Source organism: Equus przewalskii, chromosome 22, assembly GCF_037783145.1.
Source record: "Equus przewalskii isolate Varuska chromosome 22, EquPr2, whole genome shotgun sequence".
In the NCBI taxonomy this organism is placed as follows: Eukaryota; Metazoa; Chordata; class Mammalia; order Perissodactyla; family Equidae; genus Equus; species Equus przewalskii.
This window is the reverse complement of record NC_091852.1, coordinates 2,604,409-2,625,890: the sequence shown is the minus strand read 5'-3', so window position 1 is coordinate 2,625,890 and position 21,482 is coordinate 2,604,409. Positions and strand designations below refer to the sequence as shown.

The 21,482-nt window shown below is 49.0% G+C and overlaps 1 protein-coding gene across 4 annotated transcripts in view; it reads left to right on the top strand.

Moving 5' to 3' along the window:
• Positions 1–3,998, top strand: part of DAPK1 (death associated protein kinase 1) — a 172,066-nt gene extending 168,068 nt beyond the window's left edge. For all 4 annotated transcript variants that reach the window (XM_070590713.1, XM_070590711.1, XM_070590712.1 and 1 more), the window contains exons 26-27: positions 1,506–2,734; positions 3,203–3,998. In XM_070590713.1, the coding sequence (XP_070446814.1) occupies positions 1,506–2,734; positions 3,203–3,236 (1,263 nt within the window). In that variant the 3' untranslated portion in view covers positions 3,237–3,998. The remainder of the gene's footprint in view (positions 1–1,505; positions 2,735–3,202) is intronic.
• Positions 3,999–21,482: the final 17,484 nt, after the last annotated feature.

The following is a 21,482-nucleotide window of genomic DNA, read 5'->3' as shown; positions in this document are numbered from 1 at the left end:
AGGATGGGGGTAGCTGGAGGGTTAAAGGCCATGTTATAAAATGCTGCTGGATATGAGAAGATGTTTTCATCATAATCATACACTCACTCCTTTTGGCACGGTATTCTCTCATTTCTAGGATTTGATCAACAGCTTTCTCGATCATAGCCTATAATTCACTTTATTTGGCATCACATACCTCCTTGCCCATGAGATGTAGCACGTAAATAAACAAAGACTTGAAAGTAGAGGAAAAAAGGGGCCAGCCCAGTGCTCAGAGGTTAAGTTCGCGTGTTGCACTTTGGCGGCCCGGGGTTCTCCAGTTGAGATCCCGGGTGCTTGTTGGGCCATGCGGTGGCAGGCGTCCCACATATAAAGTAGAGGAAGACAGGCACAGATGTTAGCTCAGGGCCAATCTTACTCAAAAAAAAAAAAGGCGGGGGGGGTGAGGAGAAGGGAATTCCAAATCAGGTGGCCCTCTGAGGGCCGCCAGCCTCTCCTCCAGCGTTGTTACTGCCCTCCAGGACTAATCTGCGGATCTTATTTAAATGTCACCAGTTGTCCTCCTAGTGACTTTTTTCTGGCCCAGGACCCCACAATGGGCTTAGCCAACCTTAGTCTTCTCCAGTATGGGACAGTTTATCAGTCTGTGTTCGATGACCCTGAGCTGACAGGTGGTCTCAACTGCAGATGGTGTCCCACCAGATGCCTTATCAAGAAGTAGATGCTGGCTCGCGGATCACCTGCAGCCTGCCCGCTCCCTCCCCGCTCGAGGGCCAGCCACTGTCACGGTGGATGTCCTGCCACACCTTTTGTATGAATGTGTGTGAGAAATTTATGTAGTGATAGAACATTGTTCTGAATCTTTTTTGAAAGATTTCAAGCCTTCAGAGAAGTTGCAAGAATAGTACTACGACTCCTCGTATACACCACACCTAAATTAACCAATTGTCTCCTTTTGCTACACTTGCTTTATCCTTCTCTCGTCTGTTTGTCTATTTACTTTTTAAATATCGTGGCATTTTACCCCTAAATAATTTAGCCTGTATCTTCTAAGGAGAAGGACATTCTTCCACATAACCGCAATATAATTTTCACATTCTGGAACCGTAACATTGATACAATACTTTATTAAGCATGTAGTTTTCATTCAAGTGTTTGCCACTTGTCCCAATGATTTCTTATATACCTGTTTGTATTCATTTATGTATTTATTTTTGGATTCAGAATCCAGTCAAAAATCACTCATTACATTTGGCTGCCATCTCTTTCTCTCTTTTTTGCCTTTCATTACATTTTTTAGAGTCCAAGATAGTCTTTTCAGAATCTCTCTTATGACATTCCCAAGCTGGGTTTTCGGGCTCAGCGTTTGGTTTCTCAGATCCATCCACGTGAATGCCCTGGGTCATTCCTTGCCACATCCGCACAGATCTTGTCACTGCTCGGGCCCTTGGGTGCTCTGAGCAGCTGCTGCACCCGTCCATTTATGTTCCTGTGTGTGACCTCCTGTTGTCCCCCTCTGGCAGATCAACATCATGCAGAGTGAAACAGTCCAGGACGTGCTGCTCCTGGACCCCCGCTGGCTCTGCACCAGCGTCCTGGGGAAGCTGCTCTCCGTCGAGACCCCCCGGGCCCTGCACCATTACCGGGGCCGCTACACCATGGAGGACGTGCAGCGCCTGGTGCCCGACAGCGACGTGGAGGAGCTGTTGCAGATCCTGGATGCCATGGACATCTGCGCCCGGGACCTGAGCAGTGGGACCATGGTGGACATCCCCGCCCTGATCAAGACAGACAGCCTGCACCGCTCCTGGACGGACGAGGAGGACGAGGTGATGGTCTACGGCGGCGTGCGCATCGTCCCGGTGGAGCACCTCACCCCCTTCCCGTGCGGCATCTTTCACAAGGTCCAGGTGAACCTCTGCCGGTGGATCCACCAGCAGAGCACCGAGGGCGACGCAGACATCCGCCTGTGGGTGAATGGCTGCAAGATTGCCAACCGCGGGGCCGAGCTGCTGGTGCTGCTGGTCAACCACGGCCAGGGCATCGAGGTCCAGGTGCGTGGTCTGGAGACGGAAAAGATCAAGTGCTGCCTCCTGCTGGACTCGGTGTGCAGCACCATCGAGAACGTCATGGCCACCACGCTGCCTGGGCTGTTGACGGTGAAGCATTACCTGAGCCCCCAGCAGCTGAGGGAGCACCACGAGCCGGTCATGATCTACCAGCCGAGAGACTTCTTCCGGGCGCAGACCCTGAAGGAGACCTCGCTGACCAACACCATGGGCGGGTACAGGGAGAGCTTCAGCAGCATCATGTGCTTCGGCTGCCATGACATCTACTCGCAGGCCAGCCTGGGGATGGACATCCACGCGTCAGACCTGAACCTCCTGACCCGGAGGAAACTCAGTCGCCTGCTGGACCCGCCCGACCCCATGGGGAAGGACTGGTGCCTTCTTGCCATGAACTTGGGCCTCCCTGACCTTGTGGCAAAGTACAACACCAATAATGGGGCTCCTAAGGAGTTCCTCCCGAGCCCGCTCCACGCCCTGCTCCGGGAATGGACCTCCTACCCTGAGAGCACGGTCGGCGTCCTCATGTCCAAACTGCGGGAGCTGGGGCGCCGGGATGCGGCCGACTTTCTGCTGAAGGCCTCCTCTGTGTTCAAAATCAACCTGGACGGCAATGGCCAGGAGGCCTACGCCTCGAGCTGCAACAGCGGCACGTCCTATAATTCCATTAGCTCAGTCGTGTCCCGGTGAGGGCAGCCTTCGTTTTGGGCAGGGTCTCTTCGCACTGCAGAAGCAAGGGGGATCAGCCCGTCTTGCCGTCAGAGATTCCGGTGCATCCCTTCGTCCGCCCACTTGCTGAGGGACGCCACCCTCCCTCCCACATCACCTATTTCTCTGCCACTACCTCCCTCCTTCCCACACGTTCCGTTGCATTACATGGTCTTTCTAGTTTAAGAACAGACCATATCCTTTCCTTTGGCCATTTGAAAAACTAGCACCCCTCTGCTCTGTGTTCTGGACCCCATCTCTCATCCTCTAGTACCTTGCTTCTTACTGATAATTTTACTGGAATTCCTAACTTTTCAATGAAAATTTTTTTAACTACTATATAGATTGTCCTTTAAAAAAAAGCGCACATTTATCCAAAAGGTGTATTTCTTATACTCTTTTCTTTGTTATACCATGTCCTCAGCTTCTCTCTTTTATATTTGTAGGAAAAACTCCCATGTATGGAATCGCACTGTATGATTTATAAACAGACATTATGTGAGTGCCTTTTGCAGAAGAGGGTGTGTTTGAAATCATGAGTCAGCCAGCAGCTGTCACGAAGGAAACGCCCCTCTCTGTCCCCTGCTGTTGGCTGATCATCGCCAGAGGTGCTTCACCCTGAGTTGTGTTCCCAGCGGTTTCGTGTTTCATTTGTCAAGGAAAGGGGAGGGAGGAACGCCCCCCCCCCAGAGCGCCGTCCGGCCAGTGCTGTTGCTACGGTAGACATGTTCTCGTTTGCTTTTGTTGAAACGTCGTGTGAATGTCCACATGGACCTCAGGACGTCCCGCTTCTCGCTCCTGCCCTCTCAGGAGGAGGCTGCTCCGCAGAAGGGTGGGGAGGCCACGTGAGGACCCCGGAGACCCTGCCTCCCGACTCGTGCAGGCCACCCTCGTCTGTGCGAGCAGGTGGCTTTCCACTTTAGATCCTGTCTGATAATTTCCTGTACTTGAAGTCCGAGAGAGAAAATAAAAGAAGCAACTTTTCTTGCAGTGGTTTTAAATTGTGATAGTTTTAAATTGATATGAGGGAACATGTCCTGATTCTTCTGTCCTGAGAAGCATGTAATTTTAATGTTATATGTGTGTGTATATATATATATATATGCAATATGTATATACATATATATTAATACAGGTATTTTTACTGAATCTATAAGATGTAGTAAAAAGTTGTTTGTTTTTCTTTTCTTTTTTGTTTATTTTTTTCCTTTTTTAAAAAATAAACTGTTGCTTGTTGCATTAGTTTGTTGGTCTTTAATTCAAAAAGGATTCTTTTTCTTTGCTTTGTTTTCACTTACCAGTACTCCACCTGGGGCACAACCAATCTGAAACGCACAAAGTCGTTAAACCTAAACTCCCGGGGGCGGAGGACAACCCAGTTTCTTTAGGTGCTCAATTATTCCTCAGATTGAGAATGGTCTGAGAAGGAAAAAGAGCCCAGGTGATCTTCACATTTGTTCTCACTTTAAAGGAAAGGGGCTCCTCCCAATGTCCTTGGGTGAACCAAACACCAAATTGAATCCTTTAGTCTCGGCAGCAGGGGGCGGGGGAAGCCGCCTGTCTCTGGACACAGGTGGAGGGCGTGGGGCCCTGCAGCGAGCGGCAAGGACACCCTACATGGAAGACCCTTCTCTGCCTCCCCTTGTCTCACTGGGCCCCCCAACCCAGGCCAGCAGCTGGGACTCCAGCTCTGACCCGCTGGGAGCTGTGAGTGACAAGACCTCTAGCAAAATCTCAAGACAGCTTTGAAAAGAAATGGGTGAAGAAAAAAAATTGGAAGGAAAAAGACTGAAACGGTGACGATGATTTTCTCTGTGATGGTGGGAATACAGTTTGTCTCTGTTTTGCCCAAATTGTCCACAGTAAACATGATTTACTATTACAATGAGGAAAGAAATATTAATGAAATAAAACTGAAAGCTACACATGGACTTGCCCAGAAAGGAGGACAAGGAAAATGAAATTCTAGTTGCCTTGGAAGAGTGGAATCTCCTTTTCTTGTATCAGCTCCCTCCTAGATGTCAACTTCATTCGCTCCTACTTTGGAAGAGTGCCTCCCGCTGCGGGGATACAGCGCCAGGCCGCTGGACCTCAGGGACAGGGGTTCGCCTCCGGCAGCATCTGTATGTCCAGTCCCAGAGAAGGATTCTGACCTGTCCATCTTGGGTCACAGAGCTGTCCTTACGCAAAGCATGGTGGTTGGGGGAGATAGAGTTACCCGACTGGCCTGGCCCCAGTGGCCCAGAGTGGCTCCTGGGAAGGAGCAGTCCTCCCCCAGCTGGGAGTTGTGTTAACAGAAGGGCGGAGGGAGGATCGTGACCAACAGTGCAGAGTGCTGCAGGGTCCTCACACTTCTCTGTAGGCCCTGAGTTCATAAGGTGACGTGGCCTCCTGGGCTCCTGAGGTGCTGAAGCCATACTTAGGATTCAGTACAACCCGAATTTGAAGAGCTTCAGGACCACTGAGCTCATTGCCCCATCCTGGGAAATGCCTTGAGGGGCATTCAGCGTGCCTTTTGGGGTCATGCCATGAACCTGGTTAGGCTGAAACTGGCAAAGCCCCACCATGTGTAGACAGCTGTACCTCCTGCAGCGGGAAGAAACCAGACCATAGCTTACTTCCTGCGGGCACAGTGAGAATCAAAGGGTGCAAGTGTATAGGAGCCAGAAAGCAAAGCCTTCCGTGGGGCCCTTCTTAGCGTTGCCGTGAAATGCGCTTGGACAACATGCTCTTCATGGCCTCTGGGCTGTGGCTGCCCCTTGGTACAAAGCCCAGATGCCAGCTGCCCTGGGGGGCCTGAGGTCTCCACATGGGACGCAGGGCCTCTGTGGCATGGGCTGGAGGGCACTTCGGGGAATTCTGATTGGTTCCAAAATCTGGATCTCACACCTTCGAAAAGGAATCAGAACTCTGGGGGCGACTCTGGTGGCCTTTTTTGCAGACAGGGGTTTCCAATAACAACTACAGGATTCCTTGAAATCGAAACAACATTCGGCCCTGTCAGTGTCCAGAGTCCACACAAGTCTTACTAAACCCTGACAGTGTGACCCCAGAAAAGCCTCTCCGAAGGGAAGAGCCAGCCTGGCTGCTCCTGCGTGAACAGTGGCTAGATGCCAGCCTGGCTGTGAGTCCGGGAGGGTCATTGGGAGACCTGAGCTCGAGAGTGGAAGTTCTTCGTTGAGAGTAAGAAAAGAGTTTCAGTTTTGCAAGATGAAAAAAGTTCTGGACGTGGATGGTTGTGATGGTGGCACCACAATGTGAGTTAACGTCACTGCATAATTAGTGCCACTGCACTGTGCGGTCACAAAGGGTTAAAATGAGAAATTTTATCTCTCTTTTACTACAATCTTTTTAAAAGAAGGGGGGAAAAAAGGTGAAGTAGGAACCTGAGACTATCCAGGTAACAGCAAAGCTTGCAGAAAAATGTACAAGACGCCCCATGTGTTCAGAGCAGCCCAGCCACGCCGGCCCCCAGGGAGGGACACAGGAAAGGATGGACTGCTTTTTGGAAGAATATTTGTTATTCTTTGGTATATTTGGTATTTGTTATTTCAAAAAAAAATCTTTAAAGTGGTTATCACAGGAGGAAGAAGTAAGAATTTCCCTAGGCTTCTTTTCTCTTTTTGCTTGCTGTTCATTTTTTTCTTTTTTTCGCTTTGAATTCATGCGTGGGATGGTGGCATAGTCTTTTCAGGACTTTGAATTCTTAATGCCTTCATCAGGCCAAACTGTGTATGAGGAGTAACATGCTCTGACCCACCATTCCCCAGACGCTGGCTCAGCCCCTAGTGTGGGCACCAGCCCCAGGCTCACAACGTGGGCGTGGAGCCAAGTGGGCCTGTGGGCTCCCCTGGGCCAGCCACTGGGCTCAGCTCAACGGCTCCTGAGGAATTCGCTCTCGGGGGCTGTTTGCAGGCATTGTGGCTGTGCTGTGGTGGCCACCTGAGGGTAAGGTCAGAATTTTCCTTTTCAACCAAGTCATGGGCTGGGGAGAGGCTGGAGCTTCCAGCCCCTCAGACCCAGGACTCAGTGGCTTCTAGACGTGAGCCCAGACAGGGACAGGAGCATCTGTCACAGCTGAATGTCCTGGCCAGAGGGTGTGCCAGGGAGATGCCCCGAAAGGGGGTTTTAAGTAGTCATCAGCCCCCTTCCATCAGCCCCCACCCCTGGAAATGCACGTGGCAGAGTGGGAAACGACCCCAGGGGACAGCTGCTAATCTTCCCAGGACCGCCCAGCCTCAGATTGTTGTGGGCTCCTGATTGTTGTTCACAAGGCCATTCTTTGATCAAAAAGGAGTGAAGATGCGTGTGGGCGTGAGGAGGGGGCAGGATGAAGTCCCACAGATATCAGCGGCAGAGGTCCCCTGGGTGGGGCTGTGGCGCGCCCGCACTCTCGGGCTGATGCGTGGTGGGGCGGCCTGGCCAGGCGCCGAAGGCTGTGACTCCAGCCTGTGGGGTTCCTGTCAGGGGTACAGAGAAGGGGCCAAGACCAGCTCGAGGTGGATGAGGTGTCTTGTCCCACTGAAATCCCAGAATTTTACAATGAGAAGAGATCTCACAGAGGGTCTGGTTCAACCGCTCTTTGGGGGCTGGAAGGAAAGAGTTTAAGTGATTTAGACAAAATTGTATGGTTCATTTATTAACAATTCAGACTAAGTGTCAGGCCATCTGACCACAACTGGGGGCCCCTTGTACTCCTCTGCTAAATATTTATATTGTAATGTAGTGTGTGTGTTGTGAGTGTACATGTGTATGTGTGTATATTGTGTGTGTGTGCATAAGTATATGTGCATAAGTATATGTGTATATGTGTGTCCTCTGTGTGTGCATGTGCATATGTGTAACTGTGTATGTGTGCCTATGCGTAACTGTACGTGTGTATACACCTATATAAGTTTGTGTGTTTGTGTGTGAATGTATGCATGCGTGTATATGTGTATAAGTGCGTTCGTGTGTGTGATATGTGTATGTTGTATAATGTGTGTGTGGTGTGTGTGTAGATGTGTATAAGTGTATCTTTATGTGTGTCTGTGTGTGTGTATGTTTGGAGAATGTGTATTGTGTGTGTATGTGTGCAGTGTGTGTGTTGTGTGTAAGTGTAGGTGTGTGCACATGCATGATGTGTGTACCGTGTGTGTGTGTCTGTGTTTCATGAGGTGAGGGATTCTCTGCTGTAAAGATTGTTCTTCTGGCCCATAACGTTGGTTCCCACCGATTCAGCCGCGAGTGCCCATTTTCCCAGTCAGGTGACTAACAGCATCGTGAGAGCTTTCCTCTTCCCACACCTCCATGTGGTGGAGGTTCTCGCCCCTATGTGAGCCGCAGGGGGTTCTGCGAAGCCCTCAGGTTGCGTCACAGCCAGTGTCAATGATAATCTTTCTGTTTTCTGAGAAGGCCAGGCACCCTAGAGCGCAGCCCCCGGTGATTCCCTTGAAGAATGTGGTTGTGTGCCTAATACTTGCACGAGAAGGAGAAGCCAGGCGTTTGCTGCTGACAGTGCGCTCCTGCCTCTGCGCTGGGAGTCGGGAACCAGAGTCCTGGGCTGCTGGCCCATCTGGGGCTCGGGCGCTGCCCTTGGCTTCCAGGGCAATGTGATGCGGTGAAAGCTTTCATCCCTTTGGCTTTTTGTCCTAGACATATTTTCATGTAACTGAAATCATACAAAATGCACAATGCTATACCCTGCTTCTTCTTAACCCAACATTATGATGGCTGTTTGCGAGGTCGTCAGCAGCTCTTCAGACACATCGGTTTCAAGTGCTGAGCAATGCTGTCATCCTCTGTCCCATCCCCATTGGCCTGACCGTTCCCTGCCGTGGAATGCTCGGCATTTTTCTCTAAATGAGGCATGTTTCCCTCAAACATCTTTATGCACATTTCTTTTCTATATTTTGGATTCGATGTGAAGTGTTTTTTGGCTTTTGTCACATAACATTAAAATCCAAGGAGAGGGGCCGGCTCCATGGCCGAGTGGTTAAGTTCAGGCGCTCCGCTGCGGCGGCCCAGGGTTCGGATCCTGGGCGCGGACATGGCACCGCTCGTCAGGCCACATTGAGGTGGCGTCCCACATCCCACAACTAGAAGGACCTGCAACTAAGATATACAACTATGTATGGAGGGGGTGGGGTTTGGGAAATAAAGCAGAAAAAGAAAAAAAAAATGATTGGCAACAGTTGTTAGCCCAGGTGCCAATCCTTAAAATCCAAGGAGAGAAGCATTTATTGCTGAGCAAAAGTGGCATTTATGTTGCTGTCTGTCTGGTTTTCTTTTTTCCCAGAAAAATATTATTAACTGTTGACACATCATATAATACTTTTTTAGTACATTTTTTGCTATATATAACAGGTTTTATCATATCACTTTTTGAGCAAGAGTGGAAAGAAAATTCAATCTTTCCACCACCATGAGAGATCAAAATCATTAGTTAATTAAAGTTATTGATAGTTTAGAAAACTGTCAGCTTCAAACTCTTTGGTAGAAATTTTTAAGATTGTGTTCAATTCTGGGTAACCTCTTTCAAGTTTTTATACTTATATGTATATAAGCTGACATGTCGAGCTTTCTCATCTAGTGACTTATTTTAAACGCATGTTGAATTGTCAACACTCATTAACCAGTTTGTCATGGTCAATGTCCTTCACCATCTGTTTGATGTCCTGAGTTTCTGTGCAAGCCTCTCTCAGAGGGAAGGCTGCCGCCTTACTGGTGTGATGGTCTCTTCTCTTTGGCCTCCCTGCCATCCGGCCCAGGTTGCCTGGTTCTCCAGCCACCAAACACGGCTGCACCTGGGAGCTCACCGTCCAGCCGGGTCCCTGCCCACTTTGGTTTTGGGAACCACTGGAGGATGTTATCAGTCAAAACAGGCCGTAAATAGTGGAGTCCCCCACCAGAGACCCTTTCATGTAGAGAAGACAAAATACAAAACCAGTTATTTTGTAGACTGTTCTAATTTGTGGATTTTTCGGATTGCTTTCCCCGGGGGCACTTCACTTACCCCTGCATAAACTGGACAAATGTGAGCTCAAGGCTCAATGAGATTCTCACTCATCATTTTGGCAAGAATGATGTCCTGAATATAAAAAATAAAAGTGAATTTTACATCTCTCTGCCCCCAAAATCAGGAGCCTTAAGCTGTTTTCCGGTAACGAGTAGCTTTTCGTTTTGCTGACTTTTGAGCCCTGAGAAGTCCTCGTGTGTGCCAGAGGTTCCCACACATAGGGGATTTCATGGAGATTCCATAAAGAACATGGGGAACTGACACTTTGTTTTGCAATGTGAAACCACTTAGAACCAGCAAAAACTACAACGCTGTCACAGGCGTCACAGAAGTATTTTTAAAACATTGTGATACCAACAAAAAGAAAGAAAGAAAAAAGATTTTTAAAAGAGAAAATTAGGAAAGTGATAGTCTTAGAATAATGAACTTTCTTTTCACTTAAATAATTTAATCTTAGAAAAAAATCATGCAGGGGTCCTTATTTGTCTCCATCTCACTGGAGCAGAGACCACTTCATTGTGGGCAGCGTGCTTTAAAGTTCCTGGTTGGGTTTTGTTTGTCGGAAGCCTTGCTCTTCGTTGTGTAAAGAAGCTCAGGGAAAGCCCCACGGGCCCTTCCCATGAAACAGCTGATGGCACGCTCACTGCATCCTTGAAAACTGGAACAGTCACCGGCTGTTCCAGGCCGGGCACGCTTGGAAAGCACAGTAATTCTGGCTGCTCTTGAAACAAGGCCGCGGGCTCTCGGCCTCAGGAGGAAGCCTGGAAGGCAGGCGGTTGGGCCAGAGCATGGGCCCGCCGTGAAATACGAGGGTCAGTCGGTCTCTTCTCGAAGAGTCTCAGGGCTGGAGACTCGGAAAAGCCGTTTTTAGTTCACTTGCCACCTGAACTTCCCACACCCTGTTCTGTCTTCCAGGTCACCTAGAAATACTGATTCCTTGTCCATCGTAGACACTTAAGTGTTTCTTAAAACAGCTATTATGCTGCCTGCTGTTGTTTTCATCTCCTAAGGACAAGATAGTCTGGAGTCAGCACATCCTACACGCTCACCCAGCTGCTCAGGGCCTTTGGAATTTGGAAGGACATTTTGTCTCTCTCTCTAAAGCCTGGCTTTTTATTGAAAGCGAGGAGTTCAAAAATCCTATTTTGGAAGTTAAAGCCTGAACATTTGACTCTTTCTTTTCGTTTCTCCTTTAGTAATCCTAACACTTCCCAAGGCACTGTATACCTCTGGCTGAATCATGGGAAGGTTAACAAGAAATGAACAGTTTCAGTTGAGATGATGAAAGTTCTGGATGTTATCGCTCAAGGGGAGTTGTCTGCCCACCACAAGACATGCCAATAGCCAAGAGGTGGTAGGAGAGGACGGGTTTATTACAGCTTGTTAGCAAGGAGGAAGATGGCTGACTAATCTCTGAAAGAACCATCTTACAGAACAAAGACTACAGGCCAGTTATATAGGGGGCTGGTCTCCGGGTGGGGGCAGACATCTGGTCTTAGTTCCTGATAACCTTTGGTTTTACTGGATATGCATCAGAGACTGGAGCATCGCCCTATGCCCTGATCTTTCAGTCGTCGTTGTGATGGGTGTCAGCATAGACTCTCTGTCCAGGGGTCATCACGTTCCTGAGGAACTCAAAAGAACAAAGTTATCAACTTATAGCACCTTGGAGGAGCCATAAAATGTACCGAGCATGTATATCTCCTGGAGGGTGCATATCAGAGGTCACTCAAAGTTACACTCTTGTTTCTCTTCGACAATATGGATTCCCTTATGTCAACCTTGCGCTGAGCCAGTATCATGGAGATGGATTGTGGTGGTGGTTGCGCAACAATGTGAATGTACTAAATCAAAAACAGTTCAAATGGTGAATTTTGGTATGTTGTATTACCATAATGAAAAAAAAAATGAGGCTTGCTTCCCAATGATCAGGTGAGTAAAGGACGCTCTCTTACCCCTCCTGGCAAGAGAACCGGAAAGAAGTTGGGAATGACGGCCAGGGGTACTCTCAGGAGTGCAGTGGTGACTGGGAGCCTGGTGGAAGTAGCCAGGCGTGTCCGGCTGCCTGATCCCATAGCTTAAGGGTGACACACGGGCCTGGACTTGCTGCCTGCCGGGGTTGTCTTCGCTTGCGAGCTCTGAGCAAGCAGAGGGAGAGCGCCATGCGTATCCTCGCACAGCATCTGACCTGCTCAGCCCGTGCAAGCAGTTGCACACTCCTGGACTGCCCAGAAGTGCCTGGAGGAGGGGGCTCTGGGGCCCACATTTCAACCGGCATTCAGCTCAAGCCGTATGCTCACAGGGCTGTGGCTTTGCACCTGTACAGGTGATCACTGGCACCAAGCCCTGACCATTCTAAGAATACTCTTTGGCAGAGGCTGGGCTGGGTTTGTGCCCAGACTGTCTAGATCCCTCTGTGTTCACTGAACCCCCACTGTGCAAATTATGGGGCGTCAAGCAAGAAATGTTCTCCTTTGCAACAGGAATGTATAGAACTCAGGGTGCAGGAGAGCAGGGCCTGGAAAGAACTTCCCCAGCCAGGAAGCACGAACCCAAAGCTGAGCGCATATCACCGGCACAGCAAAATTGTCTCAACCCATTGGAGAGACTCTGGCATCTTCTTTCCAATGTTTGTCAACCTTCATCCTTGTTCGTGTCAGAGTAGGACTGGAGGTTAAGGAATGCCCACTGGAATCAGAGGACTAACTTAAGGAGAAACTCAACTTGAATTCTCCTGATTTCATCAACCCTCTCCCATTTCCTTCCATTTTCTGGGAACTAATTGGTCCCTTTCAGATTCATCCATGGCTATGTTGACACAAAATAACCAATAAACACTCTATAGACGAGAGAGAGGTGAGTTTTCCTTGAGCCAGGGTGAGGATTATAATCCGGGAAGGTAGCTTCCACAAAGGAAGAAAGCACTCCAGAGAAGCACGGTCTCCAGTCCAGTCTCAGATCTTTTTAGAACAAAGAACATACATTAAACATGCCCAGGATACATACTCATCGAAACTTCAAAGAGGTTTTCAGCTGCAAATTGGCAGGTCAACATGACCCTGGTGTCAGGGAAAGGACTAATACTGGTGTTACTGGTAGGGCGGTAGGGCACAGGAGGGGGAGTCTGCATTCTTATCTGAATACAGTGCATTCTTTACTTTAATGGTTAGAACAGATGTACAATGTGTGTTTGATGGGCCATAAGTCAGGCTTCTTTAGTTCAAGTCAAATCAGTTTTGAACCCGAATAGTTACCCCTTATACCTCAATATGTGAAAATCTCTTGTCAACTATAACCCTGCCTTTGGGCCTAGTTACTCTCCCGCACTGCCCAGAACTATCTTATTTCTTTATTCTTCTTAAAATAAATCTGACTTGGAGCCCACCCACGCAAAATCTAGTCTCTTTTGTCCTTAAAGGAGCTACCGTTCCTCCCCATGGTTGTGCAAGTGTCCTGGGGTCTTAGAGGCAGTCTGTGTTTGCTGCCCTTGGTCATCCCAAGATGTGTGTGACCTGCCTCCCGCCATGCCAATTGTGCATAAGAATCTTCCAGAGCCCACCGTCTCTAGGCCTTGGGTGCAAGTAGGCTACTGCCCTGAGACGCTTGCAGAAACCCCCTGCCCCTCTCCAGGTCTTGGGGAAGACTCCTCTCTTCCTCCAACTCCACTAGGCTATGGACACTTCATTCCTTGATCACATTGACCTTATATGGAGGTTTTCAGATTGGGCCCTCCAACTTAGAAAACCTTTTTTTCTCTCTTCAAAGCTTGGCTTTCAGGACCATTGTGGACTCGGGAATTCTACTTGGGATGTCAAATGTGGAACGTTGACATTTTCTCTCTTTGCATTCCTGTTGTTAAAATCCTGATCATCTGTGATCAGGATGTCCCTGGCTCTAGAGGCAAAATGTCCCAATAAAAGCAACACACACAAAGAAAGAACATTACCATTTTCAAAAAAATCACTCCTTGCCTCACAGACACCACAGGCCTGCTGGTGGCGGCCCCTCTGTTTCTCAATAATGTGTGCCCTCACCCCACCCATGCCATCCCCAGACCTGTTCTAGAAGATATACCTCAGAAGTAGGGACATATTCTGCTAGGGGAAGAGCGTGGACGAGGTTCCTGCAGGGAGGAGAGAGGATTTCCCTGTAAGGCAGCGGTGAGTCACAGAGAACAGGAAGTGCTTTGGAGAAATGTTTCAATGGAGACAGTGGTGGAGGGTTAGGGAGGGTGCCTAGGGTAATGACCTTCTGTAGGGCCACTGGGAAGGGAGTGGTCTCTTGGTTGCTCTTCCCCTGGACTGTGGAAAAGGTCATATTTAGCATAAACATTAACTGTTGTCCTCCTGCAATTCTCTTTAATGGCCTTTAATGACCGCCAAGCTTCCATCCTGGGGCTGGCACAGCCCTGAAAAGCTGCTGGCTGGCTTGTCTGGAATTATTTGACTTGCTTATTATTTTCCTGAGAATACGCAAGAGCAGAGGGGGAAGAACACCACCTTCCCACATGGATCACTGGTCAGCAAGATTCTCCAAGGCAAGGCCTGGACTTGGCATTGTACTTTGCTGAAGATTTTGCCCACAGTTGACCTATTTCAGTCTATCATGCATATTCAGGGGCCCCACAACCAAGGAAAAGCCGGGGAGAAAGCAAGGATGACAGAAGCTGGTTTGGCTGAGAAACTCCAAGGGCGCAGTAGCTCTTTAACTCTACATGGGACCATGAGAACAGGGCATACCTGGGGGAACGTGTTGAAATGGCTCCAGGTGAGTGTTTGTGGCCTTGTGTCCCTAATCTTCTGTCCATCTCTGCTATGTCCTAAGACCTCAGGTGCCCAGCCCTCCCCAGACCTCAAGGGCTTATCCTGTGTCCTACCCCGTGGAGGGGAAAACTAGCCTCAAGTAAATTTCTTTGCCAAAATATCAAAGTCTCTAAAATATATGGCCAGCATCATTTCTGCTACAGAAAACTAAAGTCATTTCTACAGACATCTCCTTTTCAGTGACATAAAATGACCTCTTTCTGACACACCTTATCAGCCAGTCTTACATCACCTCTTCTGCTCTTTGATTTGGTCCTTTCTCTTAAGTTTAGTAGGTTATGTGAGCACTGCCCTTTCCATCTGCATTCCTCCTTTCCGCCGCCAGCTTGCCTAGGACCCTCTGTCCATCCAGCACATTTTCCCCAAGACAATCTGGCCACACTGAGCAGATGTCTCCACCTCTGCCTTTCTCTGTCTTCTGAATGCCTTTCCTGTGTGTCTGGAAACTATAAACTTCTTTTGAATGCTAAATCTTTAGCTGCTTCTCAAAATAAGACCCAGTGTTCCAAATAGTCCCTGTGAAGCTGGGCACCTGAGGTTTACGGTCAATATTCAATAAGATTCAACCTGAGGGGTTTGTGAGCTTGTTTTACAGAAGGAAGAGCATGCCCTAGGGGAGGTTGTGATCACTGGATGACCAGCCCCAGCTGCTGTAGACGCCCAGAAGTCAGATTGCCCAAGGGCTTATCTGGAGTGAAAGAAACACAGGTTACCCTTTGTTTCTCTGAAGCTCCTCCTGCCCAGCCCCTTAGCTCTGTAAACCCCCCGGCCTTCTCATCTTGTGAAGGTGGATTTGAGAGAGCCCACCCTGCCACTGTCTCATTTTGGCCAATTTGAATAAACCTTTCTCCATGGCCAGACACTGATGGCTCGGAGATGGGCCCATTGCAGGTCAGGCATGGGAACTGGAGATGAAGAGGCTGGGTGTCACCTGTAGTCGGGATTCCAGGGAAGGCAAGCTGCTCCCCATCTCCCAGAAGCACTTTGCCGTGGACGACATTGTCTGTGGAACATCAAGGCCTCAAGGGATCCTTTAAAGACTCTCAGGAAAAGGAATTACTAAGTCTGACTTTCTGAAGCTGTTTTAATAGGGAAGAATTCAATGTCATCTGCGGATTATTGATGAGTTTCTAGAAAGGTTTTTGAACATTTCTTTTAGCCACTCAGGGCAGAACTGCTGAATCAGTAGGGAGCATAAATGAGAGCTGTCAGAGGGAGGATAGTGACAGAGGGAAGGCTCTGCCGTGGCCCTGCCTGTGCTGTGTCAGTGTGATGAGAAGGCCATGCGAACACAGGAGGCAGCAGCAGGCAGCAGGACCCAGCCAACCCCATGTCACAGGAAAGAGGACGTGACCTTCCTCCCCTGGGTCAGAGCTGTTATTAATCAAGTTAAAAGTACAAGATGCTTTCCTGCCCCTTGCTCCACCCAATTGCCCACAAACAGAAGCCCTGAATGGAATTAGCTTGTCCTGAAACTAGGAGCCAATTCAGTCAAATGTTTTCTCCAATTTCAACGTTTGCTGAAAATGCTGGCGTATTTCCCAACTGATGAGAAGTCATTACAATCCACTCAAGGCATTAGTACTGCCCCCTGCATAACAGAGTGCAGGTCCTGTGTAAATGGGGCCATATCTGAAGGTGACTAAAGGGACAGGATGGAAGGTGATGATGAGCTGAGTGTCTCAGTGACAGCTTTTGGCACATTTGGGCTGGTTGTGTGGGTTTCAGTTCCTCTATCTAAAGAGGGGAAGCCCGCTCATCACTGACAAAAGCAGGAGCACTTACTAATCCTCAGACTCCTGATGCAGCTGTCCAGGCACCAGAATGACTCTAGTAGAAGATGACGTTATCAGCAGTACAGTCAACACGAGCTCGATGCTACAGTGTGTCATTGCCGGTAGTTTCTGTCTCAAAGATTCCTCTAAGTGTGGGAGATCTTATCCAGAGCAGGCAAAAACAAAGGTTATAAGACATGAAGAACACCAACACCAGCGCCTCCGGGGGAGCAGGTTGAAAATAACAATAAGGACAACCTGTGGGCTGGAGCCTGTCCAGATTTTGTTAGGGCAGCCCAAGCAGACGAAGACAGACTAATACAGGACCCACCCCCACCACCCCTCTTTGCTTCTAGACCCATACCTAGACTTGAGTCCCAGCAGGGCCCTAAAGGTAAGGTACAAAGTGTGACCCACGGGGAAGTGTCTACACTCCAAAAGAACTACTTGAGTTTTCTAAGTTATACGGACAGAGATTCAGAGAACATGTGTAGGAGTGGATATCAAGGGTGTGAGATGATGGTGGAAGGAACATAAAGTTGGATCAGGATGAATTGACGGACATGGGCTCCCTAAGGAGAGATTCTGCATTTAATGTTGTAGCGCTGGGAGTTAGAAAGGCCTTGGACAGTGTGTTTGGTTGGTTGACTGAAAATCAACCAAAAGGTGGCCCACAGTGAGCGAGCTGGAAATGGGAGACCCGCCTTGGTTTAATGTAGAGGAAGGAACTCAAAGGCTTAAGGAGACTGAAAGATTAGAGTGGATTTCTCATTTAAGATCTACTCACCCACACGGGGAGGGTTCAAAAAACATGCCTTTCACCATGACTGCGAAAAATAAATCTGTGAGGGGAGTCCTGGCATCCTTGAGAAGCTCTGTGATCACTCTTCTCTGCAAGGCAGACCTCACAGTGGGAACCGCGGTCACTGACTTGGGAATCCTAAATGCGATGGGAGTAACTGGATGCTGGGTGGCAGGGGCCAAGTGTCAGCACTCAACCACCAAAGGCAAGGTCACTGTAATGGAGGGCAGAGTGAAAGCAGCCAGAACAGTCTGGCTCATGCAGGCCTATGGCGTTGATCACAGTGTTCCTATAAGTGAGACGGACAGGAACCCTACAAAATTCTTACTAGGCAGAAAAGCTCCAGGTCAAGTGAACAGAAGTCTAAACTGAATCATAAAAACAGTCACACTCCTCAATCAATCCCCAAGCTTTGGCCAGTTTACAGACCCAGAACCCCTTGAATGAAGGGGAATCCCCTTGAAAAAGGACCCCAGTACAATAGCAAAATTTTATGCTGTTAATCTTTGTCCCGGCCTCCCCTAAAGAGATCTAGGGCCTTTTATCAGGGTAACTGTCCACTGGAAAAAATTAGGCCTTTCAGGGACTACTGGGCACTCACTCTGAACAGACACTAATTCCGGGAGACCCAGAATGGCAATGTGGTTCACCAGTCAGAAGAGGAGCCTATGGAGTCAGGGATCAACGGAGCTTTAGCTCATGTCCACCTCACAGTGAGCCCACTGGGTCCCTGAAGCCATTCTATGGTTATTTCCCTAGTTCTTGAATGCATAACTGTATAGATATACTTAGCTACATATCTAGCAGAATCCCCACATTGGTTCCCTGACCTGTGGTGTGAGGGCTATTATTGAGGGAAAGCCAACTGCAAACCACTACACCTGCCTCTACCCAGGAAAATGGTAAAACAAAAGCAGTGCTGCGTCCCTGGGGAGATTGCAGAGCTGAGTGCCACCGTCAAGGACTGGAAGAGGCAGTCATCCCCACCGCATCCCCATTCAGCTCTCCTGTCTGGCCTGTGCAGAAGACAGACGATCCTGGAGAACAACGGTGGATTATCATGAGCTTAACCAGGGGATGACTTCAACTGTAGTGCTGGACCAGATGGGATTTCATTGCTTGAGCAAATTAACACATCTCCCAGTACCTGGTATGTAGCTATTGATCTGGCCAAATGCATTTTTCTTTCTCCTTGTCAATAAAACCCACCAGAAGCAGTTTGCTTTCAGCCGACAAGGCCAGCAACACTCCTTCACTGCCTGCCTCAGGGGATATCAACTCTCCAGCCATATGTCATAAATTAGTCTGCAAGGATCTTGATCGCCTTCCCTTCCACAAGACGTCACAGTGGTCCAATACATCGATGACATTACGGTGACTGGATCTAGTGAGTGAGAAGTAGCAGCTATTCCAGACTTATTGGTGAGACGTTTGCATTTCAGAGGGTAGGAAATAAATCTGGCAAAATTCAGGGAACTTCTACCTTGGTGGAATTTCTAGGGGTCTGATGGTGTGGAGGGTCAAGATATCCCTTCTAGGGTGAAGCAGAAGTTGTTGCAGCTGCCCCTCATAAAACCAAAAAAGAGGAATCACACGTCCTGGGCATCTTTGGCTTTGGGAAAAGGCTCCGCAACAGGCCCAGGCTGCTGTGCAAGCTGCTCTGCCACTTGGCTCAGATGATCCAGTCGATCCAACGGTGCTTAAAAGTGTCAGGGGCAGGGCCGGCCCAGTGGCGCAGCGGCTAAGTGCGTATATTCTGCTTCGATGGCCCGGGCTTCACCAGTTTGGATCCTGGGTGCAGACATGGCACCGCTTGGCAAGCCATGCTGTAGTAGGCATCCCACATATAAAGTAGAGGAAGATGGTCATGGATGTTAGCTCAGGGCCAGTCTTCCTCAGCAAAAAGAAGAGGATTGGCGGCAGATGTTAGCTCAGGGCTAATTTTCCTCAAAAAGAAAAAAAGTGTCAGTGGCAGATAGAGATGCTATTTGAAACCTTTGGCAGGCCCCTACCGGTGAATTGGCCTGTAGCAAAAGGGCTCAGCCCTGCAGAGCAAAGCCCTAATCTCCTTGTGGGGAACAGGTCTTGGCCTGCTACTGGGCCTTCGTAGAGGCTGAATGCTTGACCATGGGCCATCAAGTTATCATACCACCTGAGCTGCCCATCATGAACTGGGTGTTATCTGAGCCACCACGCCACAAAGTCGGACATGCACAGCAACAGTCTCTCATCAAATGGAAGTGGTATGTGCACGATCCGGCCCAACAGGCCCTGAAGGCACAAGTATGTTACACCAGAAAGTGGCGCAAATGCCCATGGCCCCCCCTCCTGCCTTCTCTTTCCCAGCCTGCACCTATGGCCTCATTGGGAGTTTCCTACAATCCACTGACAGAGAGAGAGAAGACGGGGGGCCGCCTTACAGGTGGTTCTGCACGAGACGCAGGCACCTCCCGGAACTGGACAGCTGCAGCACTGTAGCCTCTTTCTGGAACATCCCTGAAGGATCGTGGTGAAGGGAAATCCTCCCAGTGGGCAAAACTTCAAGCAGTGCACCTGGCTGTTCACTTTGCTTTGCAGAGGAAATGGCCAATGTGCAATTATACTCTGATTCATGAGCTATCAACAGTGGCTTGGCAGGATGGGACTTTGAAGGACCATGAGAGGAAAACTAGAGACAGGGAAATTTGGGGCAGAGGGATGTGAGGAATGGGAGTGGCGCCACTCACTGTCACCCCCGGGGACCCACTAGCGGGAGACTTGCTTCCTGCTCCCCCGACGTCATGCTCTGCTGGCCTAGAGGTCTGAGTTCTTCAGGGAGGAGTGCTTCCACAGGACACAACAAGGATTCCACTGAACTCAAAGTTAAAACTGCCGAGTGGCCACCTTGGGCTCCTCATGCCTCTGAATCAACAGGCAAAGACGGGACCTGCTGTGCTGACTGGGCCGATGGGGCCTGACTGCCAAGGAGAAAGTGGACTATATTGCACAAGGGAAGTAGGGAAGAGCATGTCTGGAAGACAGACGATGCCTTAGGGCGTCACTTAGTGTGGCCCAGCCCTGTGATTAGGGTCAGTGGAAAACTGCAATAACCTCTCCAGGCAGGACCAGTAACGGCTCAGACGCTTTAGGAATGAAGATTCGGATCACCCCACCAGGTAAAGAGCCACAACCAGCTGAGGTGCTTGCTGAAGGCAAAGAGAAGACAGAGTGGGTAGCAGAAGTGGCCGTAAACTCCAGCTATGCATCACCACGGGACCAGTTACAGAAATGAGGATTGTTGTCGTCATGGTGTTTCCTCCGTTTTGCTGTGAATACATGTGTGCACAGGTGCATGTGCGGGTGCATAAGTCATCTTTGGGTTTTCCCTCTCTTATTCCCTTATCATGTAACATAAAAGGTACCGAACTGATATCACGGTAGTTAAGTGTTGTTGATTTTCCATCATAGCATTTAAATTCTGGGCTATCAAGGAGAGTAAATCTCACTCGAGTACGTCACCTCCTCTTCTGGGGAAGGGGTTAGCACATTTTGGTTGTATCAGGTAGCTGCATCATGTTAGGCAGAATGATGACCTTTTATTGTCTTTATTTGAAGATTGAGCCTAGTTTGAGGAGATGTGTATGGGTGCCCAGTTGACAAGCGGTGGATGTGTATAATTTTATGTCACCTTGGCTGGGCCACGGAGCACGCAGACCTTTGGTCACACATTCTGCGTGGGTCCGTGAGGTTGCTTTGGGATGAGATGAACATCTGAATCGGTACACTGAGTAAAGCTGATGGCCCTCCCTAACGTGGGTGGACCTCATCCAATCCCTTGAAGGCCTGAATAAAACAAGGAGTTTGACTGTCTTTCCCCCTGCCTGAATTCCTCCTGCCTGACTGCCTTCTAGCTGGGGTGTTGGTCTTTTACTGCCTTTGGACTAGAACTGAAACATTGGCTCCTCTTGGGTCTGGAGCCTGCCAGCTTTTGGACTGAATGATGCCATTGGTTCTGCAGTCTCCAGCTGACCACCTGCAGATCTTGGCACTTCTCAGCCTCCATAATCACATGAGCCAACGCCTTATAGCAAATCTCATTCTCTGTAGATACATCCTGTTGGTTCTGTGTCTCTGGAGAACCTTGACCAATAAAGCCTTCCTGAAATCCATCTGTGGACCCAAGAGGTCTGTGGACACCAGATTAAGAAGCCCTGCCCTACAGGCTTTTAGTGTTCAGGATCTATACCCAAGGCACGGAATATACGGGAAAATCTAGTTTCAAATCTTCAAGGACCGATACTATTTGGCCCTTACCTCATTCAGCTGCACAGCACTCACAAACTTTCCATT